The sequence below is a fragment of the Delphinapterus leucas genome, chromosome 19 (assembly GCF_059928025.1).
Source record: "Delphinapterus leucas isolate spDelLeu-1000000601 "Yukka" chromosome 19, BTC_Dleu_Yukka2, whole genome shotgun sequence".
In the NCBI taxonomy this organism is placed as follows: domain Eukaryota; kingdom Metazoa; phylum Chordata; class Mammalia; order Artiodactyla; family Monodontidae; genus Delphinapterus; species Delphinapterus leucas.
Window position 1 is genome coordinate 18,970,887 of NC_143147.1, and position 18,653 is coordinate 18,989,539.

Below are 18,653 nucleotides of genomic sequence, written 5' to 3' on the forward strand. Positions count from 1 at the left end.
GGTTGTCTAGGGCTGGGACATGGGGTTGATTGCTAACCAGTATGGGATTTCTTTCTGGAGTGGTGAAAATGTCCCAAAATTAGATCTCAGTGATGTTTGTACAACTCTGTGAATATACTAAAAAGCACAGAACTGTACACTTTAAAAGGGTGCATTTTATGGTGAATTTTCTGAATTACATCTCAATAAAGCTATCATTTTTAAAAAAATGGAAGAGACTTTCTTAGCTCCTGGGCCATACAAAAACAGATGGCAGGCTGGATATGGCCTGGGGCCTGTCGTTGGCCCCTCCTGGGGCTGGGGTAGACTTTGGGTCTGCCTCCCCGAGCAGGGTGATTGCAGGCTGTGTGTCTCATTTGATCCTCAGGGCAGCCTGGCTGAGTGGGCCCACTTTGAGAGCCTCGCCTTGTTATCAACGGGAACAGAGAAGTCATTCATCTTACTCGGATTTTCTTGGTCATCACATCTTTTTTTTCCTCCATCAGTTAGAACTATTACAATTTAACCTTGAGTTTAAAAACTCTGACCAGCATATCCTCTGAAGCAGTAGTTTATTCCTATTTTAGTACATTCTTAAAAACTAAAATTTCAAGTGACTTTTTGTTTTGTTTTTGGTAGTAATTCCTCTTAATTCAAGATTAGGTGAGAGGGAAAGGTGAGATTCTGCCACTTAAAAAAAATTTTTTTATTGAAGTATAGTTGATTTACAATGTTGTGTTAGTTTCAGGTGTATAACAAAGTGAATCTGTTATACATATATCCAGATTCTGCCGCTTTTGTTTGCACAAATATGTGATAAAATCTTTTAAGGTCAAAACCCCCGTCTTTTTCTCCTGAATTTTCTCCCTGAGCCCTTGTCATCATCCAAAATGAGGATGATGATGCCTTTCTCATGGCGCAGTTGTTGTGATGCACTGGGATGGTGCCTATAAAGAGCCTGGCCCTTTCCTCCTACCTGGTAGTCTTCAAATCTTAGGCTGTTCCCTCCACAGAGAGCTGTCATGTGCCTGGATATAAATGTCCTTTCTAGATGGTGAGTGAGGGGCTGGTCAAATGGGAAGAAGCTAAGATTTAGGCTCCATCTTCACTGAGCTGGTTGTGGTCTCTGGTTCTAGACTGGGGCTGCTGGCCTGTGCCCAGCTGTGCGGTGTCCATGGGCAATGCTGGTCGGCCCCCTTCATTGACACTTCCCCCCAAGGGGATAGGTGGAGGGCATGATGCTTCTGGTTTATCGTCATGGTGAAAGTCTTGATGTGGCAGGAAGTCAAGTTTGTTGACTTTCTGAGACTTGTTTTCACTCTCCTTGCCTCTGCCTCCCAGGAGGTAGGATAGTTGGATGCTGACCTCAGTTAGTTTAGCCCCAAAAGACTGAGAGGAACAGGCCTTCTGGCCAGGTCTCGTGAGAAATGGAGGAGAGACTCCTGGGACAGTCTGTAGGCTCTGGCCTCCATCTAGAGGAGAAAATCACCCCCTCTGTTCTAGGTCTGGGAGCGTCCCCCCTGCTGGTGGAGGGAGGTTGAGAAGCACACCTTGGCAATGAGAAGGAGGTGGTACCCACCAAAAATGAATGAAACCTCCCAAAGAATAAAACACTTGGGCTGAGGTCTGACTCTCTGTGAATAGTAGCTTATTGCTGTGTAACAAATCGCTCCAATACTTAGTAGCCTAAAACAGCGAACACTTATTATCTCACACAGTTCCTGAGAGTCAGGAGTCTAGGTGTGGCTGGATTGCAATCACACTGTCAGTCGGCTGGGGCTGCAGTCATCTGAAGGCTTGACTGGGCTGGAGGATCCACTTCTCAGCTCACTCATGTGGCTCTTAGCAGGAGGCCTCAGCTCCTTGTAGGTGTTGGAGGACGGAGGGAATGAAAAGTACCCACCGAACTGAGAATGCATCTTGAGACTGAAAAATGAGGCAGGCGGCTCCATATAATCAATGGGTCAGTTTATTTTAGGGTAATTTACAGAGTGGGATCAGGCAGACAATGATCTGGAAGCATTGGCAGCTGCATTCTGCACCACCAACCTAGGACGTGAGGGTGGGTGCCTGGAAACAGGACATACACTCCTAAGTTAAGATGATTGAATGGGTAACTAGTCTCATGGGCTCTGGGAATACATCAGCAAAAGTCAGCATAGTTTGGGAACTAACAGAGCATAGAGGCCACCTGGCCCTAACCGTTGTTAAACAATATCTACTAACTACAAAGCCCTTGACGACAGAGAAGTGATTCACCATCTAGTACAGTCCTGGGTGGGGTCAGCGGAAGGACAGGAGGGACCGTACGGGCTCGAGATGGAGTCAGTTATGCCAGCAACCATCCAGTGGGCCTCTCCATAGCGCTGCTCACGACGTGGTACCTGCCTCCCCTGGAGCAAGTGATCAAGACGGAAGCTGCAGTGCCCTTTTATGACCTGGTCTCCAGAGTCACACACTGTCACTTCTGCTTTACTCTCTTCATTAGAAGCCAGTCACTGAGTCCAGCCCACACTCAGGGGTGGAGGACTAGGCTCTTCCTCCTGAAAGGAGGAGTATCCAGGAATTTGTGGCACACTCTCCGACCCTGTTGTGACTTGTGGCCTCTGAGTTAGCCCAACAGGCCTAACCTCTGCTTTCTTTGGACCACATCCAGTTCTCAACATCAGCACCTCGGTGCAGCTGGTAGCCTCCATGCCTTCGGGGTTCCAGCCAGTGCAGACTCCAGACCCTGCAGCTCCAGTTGCCTACTTCCCGTACTTTGACAGGACCTACCTGGCGGTGGCAGCATCACTCAATGGGGGCAACGTGCTGGCCATGTTCGTCCACATGCTGGTCCAGTGGATGGCGGATCTAGGTAAGGGTGGCCCACACAGTGGTGGGTTCCCTGCTTGTCCTTTCTATGTGGCAGTGCTGAATGTGCTGTAAGTTTCTAGATTCTTGTCTCAGACCCAGCCAGATTCTAGCACATTCCCTCTGTCCTTAGGGATCTGAGCTTGTAGCCTTCTTTCATCTTCTGAGCTGCCATCACCTACTCTTTTTTATTTTTATTTTTTTTGCGGTACGCGGGCCTCTCCCTGCTGTGGCCTCTCCCGTTGCGGAGCACAGGCTCCAGACGCGCAGGCTCAGCGGCCATGGCTCACGGGCCCAGCCGCTCCGCGGCATGTGGGATCTTCCCGGACCGGGGCACGAACCCGTGTCCCCTGCATCGGCAGGCGGACTCTCAACCACTGCGCCACCAGGGAAGCCCATACTCTCTTTTTTGAGGCGCATCTTCTCCTCTAACCTTAACTGTGGAGTATCCTAATAGTCTCCTGGCTCTCCCTGGCCCCGCTATTACTTTCTCTGTCAGTAACCTTGCATTTGAGGTTTGCCTTCTGATGGCTACAGACAGCGGAGAATAAAATGGTCAAACATGAATGAGTGAAAAGACTGGTAGCACTTATTCCTGGCAAGTAGCACCTCTCCTCCTTTCTTGGAAGGGTCCCTGGAAACTCTGGCGTCTTCCTGCTCTCTTCAGGGTGGAATTGATCAGGGCTTCCTCTGCTCTGCATTTACAGAGAAAGATGTAACCTCTTTCTTCCAGGAGAGGTTCCCTTTCTAAGTACTTAGGGTAGAAATGAAATTTCTGGCCAGCTGTCTAGAAATAGGGAAATCATGCTTATCAGATGCATGGGTCACTTGTAGGAGCTCGAAATCAGGTCGTTCCAGGAAACATCCAACAGAATAACCAGGTGGGGCACAGGCCACAGGGAGCACCTGGGAAGTTCATACTGGTCATGCAGACAGGTGTTGCTGACCCACGTCAGTCCTTCCAGGCTGGCCGGGGGTGTCAGGATTGCGGATAAGTTCTACCCCCTTGGCTGGGAATCCCTCAGGAATGCTCCATTTAAAGAACAGAACTTTGATCTTGTTTTGCCTTGAATCAAGAAAGGTTTTAAAGATGCAGAACCAGTCATCAGAACCTTCAGGCAAGCCCTTTACTCAGACACCTCTTTAACTGGGTTGAGTCTGTCGACTGTTTACTGAGTTGGCTGGTGTTTCTATTTATACAGAAGTGACTGTTTTGCTCAGCCCTGAAAGAGTAGGTAATACTTAAGTTTTCTCTAAGATTTTCAAAAAGAAAAGTCTTTTACATTTTCGTGGTTCTTATTTTGATGAAACAGAGGGTGCTTTGAAGGCTAGTAGTTTATATAACTTAACCTCCTATGAAATGTCTACATTGTTTCATTTGATTGAAAAAAATATTTTTTTTCTTTCTCGTTCCTGAGGGTGTATAGTTGAGTTTGTATAAGTTAGATGTGCTGACGTTGAGACTCCTTGGGGACTTTTGGCCATACATTGGAAATACTCGTGGAGTTTTAAAAACAATGTTGATGTCCTAGTTTCACCCCCAGAAAAGCTGATTATTTGGCTTGGGGGAGAGGAGTGGGGCCTGAGCACGGCATTTTATAAAAGTTCCTCAGGTGATCCTGATGCTCTCAAGTGTTGGTAAGCACTGATCTAGAACCTTCTACTCAAAAAGCGTGGTCCTCAGGCCAGCTGCACTGGCTTCCTCTGGGAGCTGATGACAAGTGCAGAATCTCAGGCCCCACCCCAGGCACACTGAATCAGAAGCTGTGTTTTAATAAGATCCCTGAGTGATTCACATGCATATTCAACTCTGAGCTCTGGTCTAGACTGGTTGTTCGTAACCTCTGCCGAGGGGCAGGCTAGACTGTGATCAGCACTGTGGTCCTGGGATTCCTGTGACACTAATAACAGGTGTGATGATACTTATTGATCAGTGTATGCATTGGGTCCACTTAGGACCAAGAGTCCCACAGCTGCGGGATGGTAAGGACTCACAGCAGCGCTTACGAGATCTCTCCTTGAAGATTGGGCTGGGGTCTGTAGTGAGAAAGGTGGCTGGGGTCTGGAGCAGAGCACAGCTAGCCAGAATATTTGAGCCCTGAGCTGGGAAGCAGCCAACCACAGTGAGGAGAGGCAGCAAGTCAACCTATCCTTGCCCCCTGGCAACTCTATAGCCTGCAGCGAGGGGGTGCATGAACTCACACAGGCCTTCTCTGTTCCTGGCAGGCCTGGAGGTTGAAGAATCCACTGTGTACTCACGCATGATCCAGGCTGCTGCACAGCAGAAAGACACCTGCCTAACCATCACTCCAACAGTGCTGGGCGAGAGGCACCTGCCAGACCAGCTGGCCTCAGTGACCAGAATCTCCTCCTCTGACCTCTCCTTGGGGCACGTGACCCGGGCCCTGTGCAGAGGCATCGTTCAGAACCTGCACTCAATGCTTCCTTTTCAGCAGCTCCAAGAGTGGGGCGTGGAGCGGGTGATCGGCAGTGGGAGTGCGCTGTCCAGGAACGAGGTGCTGAAGCAGGAGGTGCAGAGGGCTTTCCCCTTCCCAGTGTCCTATGGGCAGGATGTAGATGCAGCTGTAGGGGCCGCTCTGGTTATGCTCCAGAGAAACCTTAACCAGCAGGAGTATTAGCACACTCATTGGCCAAAGGACTGTTGTGAAGTTTATCTAATTAACGTTCCTCTCCTTATCTTGGGATCATGCTTTTCCTGGACAGCTCTGTGGGCGGTTTTAAGCAATGCTTATTCTCAGGCCATCATTTTGACCAAGAACCAATCTTCAGGGCACACTCTAATAATGCAGCCAGGAGTCATCAACCAGATCCCAAATCAGTGCCTTCTGAAAGAGACTCACCTGAGAGCTGGTTGCAAATGTAAATGTGGGAGAGACGGAGAGAAAGGGAAAGATGGGTCACATGTACTGTTGGAAGAGTCTTCCCTACTGGATTGTGCCACGTGACCCTGAGGCCCCTTTCCCAATCTTGTTCTTCTCTGGCCACAGCCAGCTAGCTGGGGCAGAAGGTGACCCAAGGACAGTGATGTAGGCTGGCTGAGATGAAGATGCAGGGATCTGTGCTGGCCTTCTTGCCATGTACCTCCCCTCCAAGGAGAGCCTGCTTGGTGCTGCCATGGTTCCTCACAACACAGCTGGCTTGAAGACACAGAACAGAGAAGAAAACGTGGGTGGCATGACCAGCCAAGGGGACAGATGCTGCATAACGCCACCGTTCAGGCATGTTGTTCCCAAGAGTCTGACCAGACACCAGCAAGACTCTTTTCCAAGAGTGTGTCTGTGCAGCAGTGTGTTTTTGCCCCTGTGCATCCCTGGGAAGCCTTCCAAGGGAAGGGATGCAGCTGCGCATGCTCCTGTTAGAGAGAAAGCAGAGAGAATCCCTTGTCCCAAATGCCCCAGCTCTTCTTTCTCTTGGTGTGGGCCTTGCTGGCCCGCCATGTGTGCCTGGCTCGCAGAAACATCCCACTTGAGCCGGCATCTCTGCAGGGATCCCAGAGCATCTTAAACCTTCCCGTGGTTGGTAGGATGACCATGGAATGGCTTCCAGGAGAGGGCCACCATCGCTGTGTCTACTTCCACACTCCCAAGGGTGATCCCAGGTCCCTGACTCTGAGGCACCTGGGCGACTGTGAGCTTGGGAAGCAGTCATGTCTCTTTGTGAATGCCACGTTATGTGATTGTCTGAAACTCTTAATCTGCCTGGCTGTGCTGATTGAATTTCAGATACTAAAGTTCATTCTTCCAGAGCCTTGTCCCTTTAGTAAAACACACCTCTCTGCATTGGGAAGACTATAAATCTGGCACTGCCACAGGGTTTGGGAGGTGGGACATAACTCTGGGGATCATTTGTAGAAGCCCTGCCTGCTCCATGGTTCTGCCGGGACAAGCAGCTGCAGATCACTCAGGAACGTCATGTAATTGTTCTCTTGGCCAGAATGAGTTGACACCATTATTTTGAGAGAGAAGTCACCTCGGGATGGGCCAAAGGATAGCAGAGAGCCCTGTCCATCAGGAGGAAATGGCCCTCCGATGTCAGGGAGGCAGCCTGTCTTGCATTCCCAGGATGCTGTGGGTGGAATCTAAATATAAATTAGGAGCTGGATAGGTGTCCTGCAAAGCACCATAACTCTCTGTCCCCTTTCCGCATGTCCAGTCTACCTCTGAGGGCTAAGCCTTGCACAGTCCAAGCTTGCCAGCTGGCGGTCCTGTTGTCATTTCTATTGCACTTGGCCTGGAGCCTCTGCAGGGGTTTGGGTACAGCTGCCAGGGCCTCATTTCTCCAGCCTGAAGTCATAAGCCACTCGTTGCTTCTGCTCTCATTCTCAGGAGGTGCCATTCTGATCCTCAGATGAGGAGCTGGGTCATTAGGGCTGTTTGCCAATACCCTGATCTTAAGCACGTGGTAGGCTGGCACTTCCCCACCTGATTTGCTTTGGCCAGTAAAACGTCAACAGAAGTTTGTCGCTTCCAGGCAGAAGCCCTTTGGAGCCAATGTGGGATTTGCCACACTCTGTTCCCTTTGCTGTAAGTGACCTGGGGTGTCCCAGAGAGGAGGCTCTGCTGCTCTGGGTCCCACATGAGGGCAATGTGGTGTAGAGCCCTCACCAAACAGCCAGTGACTCATAGTGTGACTGAGAAATAAACCTTTGATGTTTGATGCTACTGAGATTTGGGAGCTGTTTGTTACCACAGGATAACTTAGTTCATCCTGACTGCTACAGCCATGGTAGACACTGTGCCTGAGAAGTCCCAGCATAGACCCAGGTGAATCATATTTATGAAGCATCTACTAGGAGATGGGTGTTCTATCAGGCACGGTGATGTATTGTTGAATTCCCCTCACTAGGGAATGAAATAAACGCTATAACAGATTTACCCACATGCCCAGAAGGAGGAGCAATTCATTCTTCATGCAAGCGATATCGAAAAAAGAAACCTTGGAAAGTTTCAGCCCATTGCTACTAACAAAAGTTAGCGGGTTTTTTTGTTTGTTTGTTTGTTTTTTGCGGTACGTGGGCCTCTCACTGTTGTAGCCTCTCCCGTTGCGGAGCACAGCTTCCGGACATGCAGGCTCAGCGGCCGTGGCTCACGGGTCCAGCCGGACCAGGGCACGAGCCCGTGTCCCCTGCATCAGCAGGCGGACTCCCAACCACTGTGCCACCAGGGAAGCCCAAGTTAGCGTTTTTTGAGTACCTACAATGGACTAGAAGCTAATCTGGACTCCACTTGTTTGAACTCATTTGATCTTCACAGGAATCCTAGAAGGTGGGTGAATTATCCCCATTTCACAGATGAAGAAACCGAAACACAAAAACGTTAAGTAACTTATGTAAGATCACGACTCTAGGATTCCAAACCCAGAGCCCGCTTTCTTTGTTATTCTAGGCAGCGAGGTCAGGTTAGGCAAATGTGTTTATGTTAAAGTGATTGGCCTGACCAGGGTGTGTGAATTGTCTGGTGTCACTTGGTCATAGGGCAGGTGCAAGGGTGTCGTGGGAGTGGTGGCTGGAAATGTTGGGCAGACGGAGAAGGGTGGTGGATGCCAGAGAGTTTGGACTTTCTCCTGTGGGCAGTGGAGGGGAGGAAGGGGATTGGGGATTCTTGGGCTTTGGGAGAATAGCTGGCAGTGTGTATTCTGGATTGGAGGATGGATGTTAGGAGAAGGGTCCCAATTAGAGGAACCTAGAAAACAGCCTGTGAGAGATGGTGAGGCTAGAACCAGCCAGGGGCAGAGGAGTGAACGCCAGCCCTCCGGCTCGCTCCCCTGTCCCGGCCACACACACTATCCTTTGGCCTTTGACTACATACCTATGATGTTTACGTGGCTTTCATGTTCTCTGTTTTCCTTTTCTTCTCAAGTGGACTGAAAGCTCCTTGGGGGCAGGGTCCCTATTAGGTCTTCTCTGCCCCGTCCTCCTCCTGCATCTGAACTTGGGCTGAGGTCCACCTCACAAGGCAGAACGCTACACCTTGTCCAAGGCCTGACTGATGCCATCCGCCAGCTGCAGTCCCCCTGCAGCATATTTGCCACCGGATTACAACTGCATCCAGGATCTCGCTCAATGTTTGCTGTTGGCACGGCCTGTTGGCTCCTGGTTTGTACCTGTTACAGGGAGCCCCACCCTGTAAGCGTCAGAGAGAGCCTAGCAGGTCTTCCTCCTTATCCATCGCAACCTCCTGGAGGGCAGAGACCACCCTATTCACCCTACCCACCACTCTGGGTGCGCAAAGTGCACAGTGGGCCTCAGGAAAGAGGGTGGGTCACACCTGACCACTTCTCAGGCGTGATTAGATGAACAGGCCACATCTTTGAAAGTGAGATGTTCTTGGTATAGAGATGCTCATTGCGTGACTCATGAACATTAAGGAAATCTTGTTTTTTTTCATCAGAAAACAATTAGTCACCACCTCGAGCTAATGGCCGGATACAGTTCAGCAGTCAGCAGATGTAAGCTGAAATAATGAGGAGATGTACAACCCCCCAGAACTGCCTGGAGACTTACCAGCTCACAGAGCCCATTCACATCCATATCCTTGCTAATCCCCAGCAAAACCCCTGAAAGCAGGCCGGGCAGGTGCTCTCACCTGTGTTGTGGATGAAGAAGCAGGCCCGGAGCTTCAGCTACCGCCCAAGTTCAAGCAGCTGGCATCTGACACAGCTGGGCCTCTTCACTCCTGCTTCCATTCTCTGCCTGCACCCCGCCAACCACTTCTCACTCTGTTCTGGTCCCTCTCTCTGGGTCCCAGCTCTGCAGAGAAGGGCTCAGCCATGGGGTGCCGAGTGGATGTCGGCTCCCTCCCCAGCTCAGATGGCCAGCTCATCTGCTTCTGTAGCACACAGACCCCCCTCCCAGAGCCCTCCCCTCCACGGGAGCTGACTCGTGTGAGTACCGCTGACACTAACGCACAGACCAAATGCGAAAAGGAAAGTAGTTTTCTTCCAGGTTTGCTGTTTTCCATCTGAATCTTGGACCCCTGAAGCCATTTAAAATTTGGGAGGCAAGACACATAAATCAGGACAAGATTTAGAAATCTCAGTGCAAGATTTAGAAAGCTCAAGACAAACTAGTAGTGTTGTCGCTGTCCTTGGTGGGGGCGTGGGCGTTACGGGCACCTGCGGTCGTGTCTTCACCAGTCTCCGTGGGGCTGGGTCTAGCACGGCCTGCTTCCCACCAGGTTCCTCCCGAGGTGGCAGGATGAGTGTTCCCACTTTGGTAATCAGCCTTTTTCAGCACATGGGAGTTTGCTGGTTTCTAGCTGTGCCAGAAAGTCTGGCTTCCAATCTGAGAAGAGCCCAGGTGGATGAAAAAAATCTATTAGGCTCCCATTGCCAGGGTCAGTGTGCCCCACGGTGGTAACACAGAGAGAGAGAGAGACCTGTGGCCATTATTGACGTTAGCAGTTTTAGCCTAGGTCACGCGGGGCCCAACCACCTGCTGTGAGACCTCCAGCGCTTTCCCGTGCTGCCTCTGGTACCCATCAGAGCTTGGAGGGAGTGCCCCTTCCCAGAAGTCATCATTAAAACATGATCTACTTACAAAGAGTTTTAATGGGCACGTCATTACATAGATCCAAGAACACAGTGTTTCAAATTACGACCCAGAAACCACACTGATGGTGGTGAGGCCCAGCCCTGAGGTCCCGTCCCAACACTGTTTTCTGAACTTTAGTGGAACCACTCAGGGCAGGTGCTGTTCAGATAAAGCCGGGCCAGCGTGCACCTTTGGGAAAGGCACGGAGTTAGGCTTGGAGAAGGGAAATGGAGGGCGCCGGAGCCTGTGTCGCCCAGGAGCCGTTAAAATCTGCAAAGCCGGGTGCAAACATCAAAGAAGTTAAAGCCCAATACAAATTTTAGGAAGCTCCAGCTGAGACTAGTACGGTTGTCACTGTTCTTGGGCAGGTTACATAGCCTGTCTGCTCTTCATTTCCTCATCTGTAAGGTGGGAACAAAATTGTACTCACCTCGTGAAACTTTGCAAGGGTCCAATGAGATAGTGCCTATAAAGTGCTTATCCCAGAACCTGGCACTCTGTCTGCCATTATTGTTGTCATTGTGATCAAATGTACCAGTAGGCCCAGGAAGGCATTGTTTGGAGGAGGTGGGATTTGAATGATAGGATCTCAGCATCCATAGGTCTCACCTGCCACTTGGGCCGTAACCGTGAGTTGAGTGGGATGGATGTTGGGTAGAGGGAGGGCGGAGGAAAAGCGTGGAGGCAGGCACCGTGGGTGTGGCTGGGGAGGAGGTGTGTCTAGGTGACAGGAGGAGGTGGGCCACGGTGGGAGAGGGGACCGGGGATGTGGGCTCAGGGTGCCAGGTGGAGGGGTGGGGCCTTGATTGGTAAGGGGGCCACGATCAGGACAATGTTGTAGGACTAGGGACTGGGAGATGGCAGGCTGGGAAGCCTAGACTGGGAAAAGGAGGCACTTCTGGGGCTTCTGGTGAGAACTGTCTGCCAGCTGCCGTGAGGGATGGACGTGAGCCACAGAAACAGCCCAGACAGCGAGGACAGAGAAGAAGAGGGTCGAGAGGACAAAGCATGCCGGACTTGGTGACCAGAAGAAAGTTGGTGACTTTATAGGCAGGGGCATTGAGGGGAGGGAATGTGGGGGGAAGAGGGGTCCATCTTGGGGTGTGCTGAGGGGAAGGGGTTTGCGGTCTTTACCTGGAGATCCCGGGAGGCAGGGATGGAGCCCAGGGTAGAGGGCAGGGCTGGACGCCTGGGTGAAGGAGTCGCTGGCTTGGGAATGTCAGGTGGGTTCTTGGAGGAGTGAGGGTCTCAGAGAGGGGAAGGAGGAGGTAAGGGTCCCGAGGAGCACCTGTGTGGAGGGGAAAGGCTTGGCGAGGAGAGGCAGCCAAGGAGACCAACATGGAGCTGTCGGGGAAGGAGGAGAAGGGCCAGGATTTCCCCTGCAGCCCTCGGAGCATGTGCGGTACCAGGTAGACTCTGGGATGTTGTCAGCCCCAATGGCTCTGTTACAAAGGGGACACATTTAGTGACAAGTGTTGTCCTCACCAGAGGCAAAAATCACCTTGGAGGCTAAGGGGACGGTCCTGGTGGAGAAGTGTGACCCACCACTTTGCTGGACATTGCTCCTGGGCTGGCCGGTTCTCTCAGTGCCTTCCTCAGATGTCTCCCTCCCTGTGCCTGGGGGCAGCTCAAGGCTGAGACCCCGGCCTGGCCCAGGCAGTGTGGAAGCCAGGGGCTGTGCCTGACCCAGTGTCTGCACGGCACTGTCCCCATACCGAGGTGTATTTAATGCCACTCAACTGTACACTTAAAAATGCTTAAAACGGTAACTTTTAAGTTATACATATTTTACCACAATTTCCAAAAAAAAAAGAATGAATTCCAAGTTTCATTTCCTCAAAAATTAATTTTTTAAAAAATTTTTTAAAATTTTTATTTATTTATGGCTGTGTTGGGTCTTCGTTTCTGTGCGAGGGCTTTCTCTAGTTGCAGCAAGTGGGGGCCACTCTTCATCGCGGTGCGCAGGCCTCTCACTATCGCAGCCTCTCTTGTTGCGGAGCACAGGCTCCAGACACGCAGGCTCAGTAATTGTGGCTCACGGGACCAGCTGCTCCGCGGCATGTGGGATCTTCCCAGACCGGGGCTCGAACCCGTGTCCCCTGCATTGGCAGGTGGATTCTCAACCACTGCGCCACCAGGGAACCCCTTAAAATTAATTTTTATTGGAGTATAGCTGATTTACAATGTCGTGTTAGTTTCTGCAGTACGGCAAAGTGAATCAGTTATACATACACATATATCCCCTCTTTTGTAGATTCTGTTCCCATATAGGCCATTACAGAGTATTGAGTAGAGTTCCCTGCACTATACAGTAGGTTCTTAGTCGTTCCAAAATTTCATTTTATTTTATTTTTTATTTTTGTTTTGGCTGTGCAGCATGTGGGATCTTAGTTCCCTGACCAGGGATCTAAGCTGAGCCAGCCGCAGTGGAAGCGCAGAGTCTTAACCACCGGACCGCCAGGGAAGTTCCCCAAGTTTCATTTTAATTGAAGCATTTTAGCTTCAATTTTAGGCACATATCAAACGGCACACATATGAAAAGGTGTGCAAGCAGGGGACATGGTATGGCGTGGTGGAATGGGCCCGGCTTCCTGGCCCAACCAGCAGTGTGACTTGGGCAATCATCTAATCGCTAGATGTCACAGATTTATCATCTGTAAAACGGCTACGACAGTCTCTACCCTCCCACTGTGCCGGCTTGTTGCGTGGCCTAGGAGAGTGGGTGGTGAAATCTTTTTGTAAACTGTAGAAAGGCATGCCGGATCCATGTGGCGTCTGCACTTCAGTGTCTGACTCAGGGGTCGGAGCTCGTAAGCTACTCCAGGCAGGGCTACAATGGGCCTTTCTGGCACGTGGCCGCTCTTTTCAGGCCGTGTCTGACCCGCAGCTTATTGGAGTCCTATTGAGTTCCCAGGGGCAGCTGCTAGGTCAGCCTCTCAGGCATTTTGGGTGGCAGCCTGTACGCACACCTGGAAAGACTTTGAGACTTTTCTCAACCAGTTTCCGGGAGGGAATGAAGCCCTATTGGAAGTGATGAATTAACTTTTCCCTTTTTCCTTTAGGGTCATACTAGGAGGCGTTAGAAAATAAACCCTCATCATTTGCTGTGTTCTGTGGTTCCAGGGAATGAGAGGCCCAAGAGAGCCAGGCACTTGTTCAAGGTCACACAGAGTTGGTGCAAAGGCAGCACTCAAAACCAGGAGGCCCCTAATTGCCAGGCCAGGATTGCAGGATGGGTGACACGACCCTTTCCATTCCTTCTGCATTTTGAAAATGGAGCAGTGCTCCATTTACATCTCTGGCTCTGAAAGTGCATTTGTTGAGCTGTTTCCCCAGACCACCCGGTCTGCAAGAGTGGTGGGTTTGGGAGGCCTGAGCAGCACCCTTCTTCCTTGAGAGCTGAGGTCACCAGCTCTGGCTTGTTCTGGGCTGCGTGTGGCTAATTGCATTGTGGCCCCAGCACTAAGTGGTTTCTGAAAAAAAGGGCAAAAATGATGGGAAAGACTTTGGGGTCCTCTGGGAATCGGAGCCTCAGCAACAGCGGCTGCTACCATTGCTGGAAACGTTTTCCTTGAGTGCCAGAGGGCGCCCACAGCCCATCCCTGTCAGTGCGGAGCAGCCGCAGCCCGGGGAGGGGCCGTGGACCCTCACGGAGGGAGGCAGGGGAGGCACCTCTTCTCCCCACAGCAGCTCAACTCTCCCTACGAGTGGAACGGCCTTCGAGCTCACCGCGCCTGCTGAGTCTGGGGTGTGCCTGCGTCTAGCTGGTGAGTCCCTTTTGTAGTTGGATGTTCGCTTTTAGAAACATCTAAAAGCGTTTGACAGCATAGTGAGCTGTCAAAAGCTGGGGTATGCCTCTTCCCAGCTGTGTGACTACGGGCTGTTCAACTAGCCTCTCGGCGCCTCACTTACCCCATCTGAAACCTGGGGATAATAACAGTGGCTTCCTCAAAGCCCATGGTGGGTCTTAAGTGGTGCCGGAGTCGTAGGGCACTTATCCTAGCCAACCGTGAGCACTTGGTAAGTGATGGTGGAGGTTGCTATTATCACTGTGTATCATCTGCCCCAGGGGCATCCTGGGGTGAAGAAGCTTTGGCTGCTGCAGAGGCCAGCGGTTCGTGGCTGGAGGATTCAGTGCGTAGTCCTCTCTGGAGTGAGGGAGCGCTGGGCCGGCAGGCAGGAGCCCTGGGTCCTTGTCTAGCCTCCACTCTCTGTTTTTGGTAGTGTTCCTCTGGCTCTTCATCCACGGGTTGCAAACCCAGCTCTCCATCCCTCTTTAGGAGATGCTCAGTAGGAGACGAGAATGATCAAGGCCGGGTGCTAGACCAGCTCCCAAAAGCCCGAACGGAAGCCAGATGCAGATGGATGCTTGGGTGCTAGACCAGCTCCCAAAAGCCCGAACGGAAGCCAGATGCAGATGGATGCTTTGGGCACAGAGGGGAGGAGAAGAGCTGTACCCCAGGATGTCTCACCTGGACTGGGGAGAGGGGAAGGGAAGCCTCTCCCAGGTGATGGGCAGTGTCCTTCCTGGCTCTAGAGTTGAGAAAGACCCAGAGGCCAAACCAGGCCTTTGCTGGGCAGAGTCTTTTCTCGAGACCATCCTTTAGTCCAGATGGGTGAATTTGTGAATCTTATGTAAAACAGAAACACCATCTCCATCAGACACCCCAAATCGCGGTTGGAAATTCCCCCAACTCTGTAGAATGTTTGGCTCTGACAGGTGCATTGCCATGGGGCGCACGTGCTGGGCACACCTCAGGCCTGGCAGTGCAGACTATCTTGTCCCTGTTCATCTCCCCCAGCCTAGAGCAAATGGCCTCTTAGTCCTTGTCCCTCCCTCTGTCCTGGGAGAAGCTTGGTTTCCAGTAGGGAATCAGGTGCAGGGCCTGCAGGGCAGATTCAGGGTTTGTTGACTGACTGACTGATGGCACTGTGTGGGCTGCTTCATGCTTACTGAGTTTGGTTAGATTTGGACCAGTCAGAGAATGAGGCAAAGCTGCAAGAAAGAACAGCACTGAAAGGTTTGTTGAGGCTCCTGCTAATAGGTGCTCTCTTGTCGGGCTGTTAAGAGCTGCTAGCTGGGAAGCAGGTTTATTTTTGGTTTTGCAGCCAGCCTTATCCAGAGGGAGACATTCCTGGGAGAGCCAGGCCTGGCATATGGCCTGGACCTGATTTGTGTTTGTTGTGGGGTTTTGAGCTTCCTGGGATGCTTGTTTTGAGCAGGAGGGTGCTGCAGGTTTGGGGCTTCTGAATGAAAGGGCATTGTCCCCACCTGCCTGGCCCCAGGGCTGGGAAGGCCTGGTCTGATTGGCCCCCAGCCCTTGGTGTGTGGTCTGGGGCTGATTTTCATGACTGAGAAAGAGCCCTGAGGCTTTCGGTGGGGGGGTAGAGTGCTAGAGAGGCTCGGGGGCCAGGCTGCCTGGGATCAAATCCAGGTTCCACCTTTTACTAACTGTGTGACCTCGGGTAAGTAATATAATTGCTCTGTGCCTCAGTTTCCTCATCCATAAAATATTTCCCTCTTAGAGATGTGAGAATAAAGCGAGTGAATGCCTGTAAAGTGTTAGAACAGTGTTTTCCTTTGCACAGCATGGGCTCAAACACATCAATTCCTCTCATTCTCATTAGCCTCCCATGCCTTTTAATCGCCAATACGATCCCCATCCTATGAACAGGCCTCGATGGGAAGCTTCTCATGGCTTCCTGCCATCTGAGCAGTAATGTCCACATCTTGTTCCTTGGCGTTCAGGGCTGACAGCCATCTGGTTCCGACCCCACTGACTTCCTCTTCATCAGCTTCTCTGGGGGTCTCCATCCTCTTCCCTAGTCCCAGCCCAGCCTTGTTCCATTTCCAGGCCCAGCTCATCTGTCACCTCCTCCACGAAGACTTCCTCAGCACCCCGGGCCCTGCTGTGGTTCCCCTGCCCCAGCCAGCACCTAGTTTCTGTCTCCGATGGGGTCTCAGTCCTCTCTGTGCCCCCAGCACAGGGCTGGGTACCCAGTAGTGTCAGTGGATGGGTGTTGAATGATGGGATGCACACATGGGTGTTGGTTGGAAGTGGGGCATACTTCCTGCATCAGGGTTTCCACCTAATGGATGAATCAGAGAAAGACTCAGGCCCTCCTGAATGCAGAACAACAGGCAGGAGTGGAAACGAGCCTGTAGTCATCATCTGTCCTATTCACAGGATGCGAAATGGTAAGGCTGCCTCTTTTTCCGCGTGGATCTGGGCATCAGATCATAGTCGAGTTATTGTCACAGCCCAGTCACATGCTCTGAGTTTTCACTGCCTGAACTTTCACTTGAACATGCAGGCTTGAGAAGCCTCCCATTCCTTCAGTGGCTGTTTTCTGGAATCCGGCCACTGCCGGAACATGAATCTCTCTAACTTCCTATGGAAATGGGAGCCAGAGGGTCTGTATCTGATCTCACTCCTTCCCCAGCACAGCTTTTTTTTCGTAAAGACATGGATCTGGTAAGTGCCCTGCCCAGGTGGAGTTCACAGGGCAGGGTGCGGAGATAACGGTGAGGCATAGAAATTGCTAGACTGCATGGTGGACGGTGCTAAGAGGGCTGTGAGGAGGGATGAAATGAACTGGGCCCCTCTGGAGGGGGAGGGGAGCAGCACGATGAGTGCAGGGATTAGGGGACGTGGAGGAAGTGGCATCAGTGGGGAGGTGGCATCTAAGTGGTGGTGCGGTTTGGACAAGAGGAGAAGGAGGAAAAAGCACCCCATGTGGAGGCATTGTGGAGGCCAAGGTCCCTGAGATGTGGGACAGCGCTGAGTACCAGGGAGTGATGGTGCCCAGTCGGGAGGGGAAGAGTAGGAAAGGAGGTTAAGAAAGAGTGGAAAACAGTATCAACAGCAGTTTACAGCCATAGGTGCTGGCACCAGCTGCCAGTGTAAGTCCAGGTGTTCAGGCCTAGAAGGCCCACCGGCGCTGAATCACTTAAAGTCTAAAAGTTTAGGGCCAGGATGCTTGAAATATACTAATTTCACAAAGATGACAAAAAGTGCAAAAAATCCCCTGCAAACTCAACCGTTGCAGCAGCCAGGTCGAAGAGCAAAGGTAGGAGAGTGCGTGGCTGATGGGGGGGGGGTGACACACAGCACCCAAGGGCCCATGCAGTGTGGAGTGTGAGTGCCAGTCTCTGCCAGCAGCCACCTTGCTCCTGGGGACGCAGACTGCTCGGCTCTTTGGGGCTGAGCCATCCTGAGCTCCTCCCCAGATGCACAGCCAGAGATTAGCCTCTCCTCCTGTTTCCCGTATTCTGATCTTGGAGGGAGGCAGAGCAGTGGTTATCATCCCTACTCTGCAGACAAGGCAACTGAGGCCCAGAGATGAGGAGGAACCATCCATCCTGATGGTCCCAAGCAGGGGGCTCATTCATTCCTGGAGGCTGCTGGCCATGGGTCTGCTAGGCCTGCTCCCCCTGAGGCCTCTGGGGTGGGAGGTACAACACCCCTGAAAGCTTCCTTTCTGGAAGGCTGGGGGCAGGAGCTGTCGGACTTCTGGGCTGTCCTGCTTCACAGGAGCCTTTGCAGCAAGGGCAGTGGGGGCTAGGGTCATGCAGCCCTCCAGCTGGGAGCAAACCCGATCTTGGTGGCTGCCCGCAGGCCGCCTCTCGGGCCACAGAGGATCTGACAGGATGAAGAAATGGGGGAGCTCAGACTTACGGGAATCTCAGGACCTGCGTCAAGAGGACTCCTGCCCAGAGCTCCTAGATGGAGACCCTAACTCCAGGCCAGCTCCAGCCAAGCCCCACAGCTTCCCTGTGGCCAAGAGCCGCAGCCGGCTCTTTGGAAAGGGTGATTCGGAGGACACATCCCTCATGGACTGCTCTTATGAGGAAGGTCAGCTGGCATCCTGCCCGGCCATCACAGTCAGCCCTGTTGTCACCGTCCAGAGGCCTGGGGATGGTCCCACCTGTGCCAGGTAAGCTGCATCTGGAGCTCAGCCTCCCTCTCCACCAGGAGCCTAACTGGCCCAGCTGGCTGAGGCCCCAGCCATGGAGACACCATGTGATACTCGAGTTTATGGGCTGAAGGTCATAGAGCTAGGGAGCTGGGGGGCCTCCAGAGGTCGCCTGGTCCAGCGTCTGTACTCATAGGACCTTCGGGACATGGGGCCGCACATGCTGGCATACATGCTGATCCTAGCTGCTGGCTGATCTCCGGGTCGAGGCTTCGAACGCTCACCAGCCCGAATCATGAGGACTCTGAGTTGGAAGGCTCAGGTGCAGGATGCTTTTAGACAGAGTGCAAAG

At 52.1% G+C, this 18,653-nt stretch overlaps 2 protein-coding genes across 3 annotated transcripts in view; both read left to right on the forward strand.

Moving 5' to 3' along the window:
* SHPK (sedoheptulokinase) overlaps window positions 1-8,947 on the forward strand; it is a 22,933-nt gene extending 13,986 nt beyond the window's left edge. The window contains exons 6-8 of one of the 2 annotated variants that reach the window (XR_016388883.1): window positions 2,636-2,836; window positions 5,059-8,117; window positions 8,712-8,947. Coding sequence is in view for 1 of the 2 variants with exons in the window: in XM_022595627.3 (XP_022451335.2) it covers window positions 2,636-2,836; window positions 5,059-5,471 (614 nt within the window). In the remaining variant the exon portion in view is untranslated. Of the gene's footprint in view, window positions 1-2,635; window positions 2,837-5,058 lie in introns of both variants that reach the window. The other variant, XM_022595627.3, reaches the window with a different exon arrangement.
* A 227-nt stretch (window positions 8,948-9,174) lies between these two features.
* The window catches only part of TRPV1 (transient receptor potential cation channel subfamily V member 1), a 36,119-nt gene continuing 26,640 nt past the window's right edge, over window positions 9,175-18,653 (forward strand). The window contains exon 1 of the mRNA XM_022595823.3: window positions 9,175-18,322. Within this exon, the coding sequence (XP_022451531.1) occupies window positions 17,955-18,322 (368 nt within the window). The 5' untranslated portion in view covers window positions 9,175-17,954. The remainder of the gene's footprint in view (window positions 18,323-18,653) is intronic.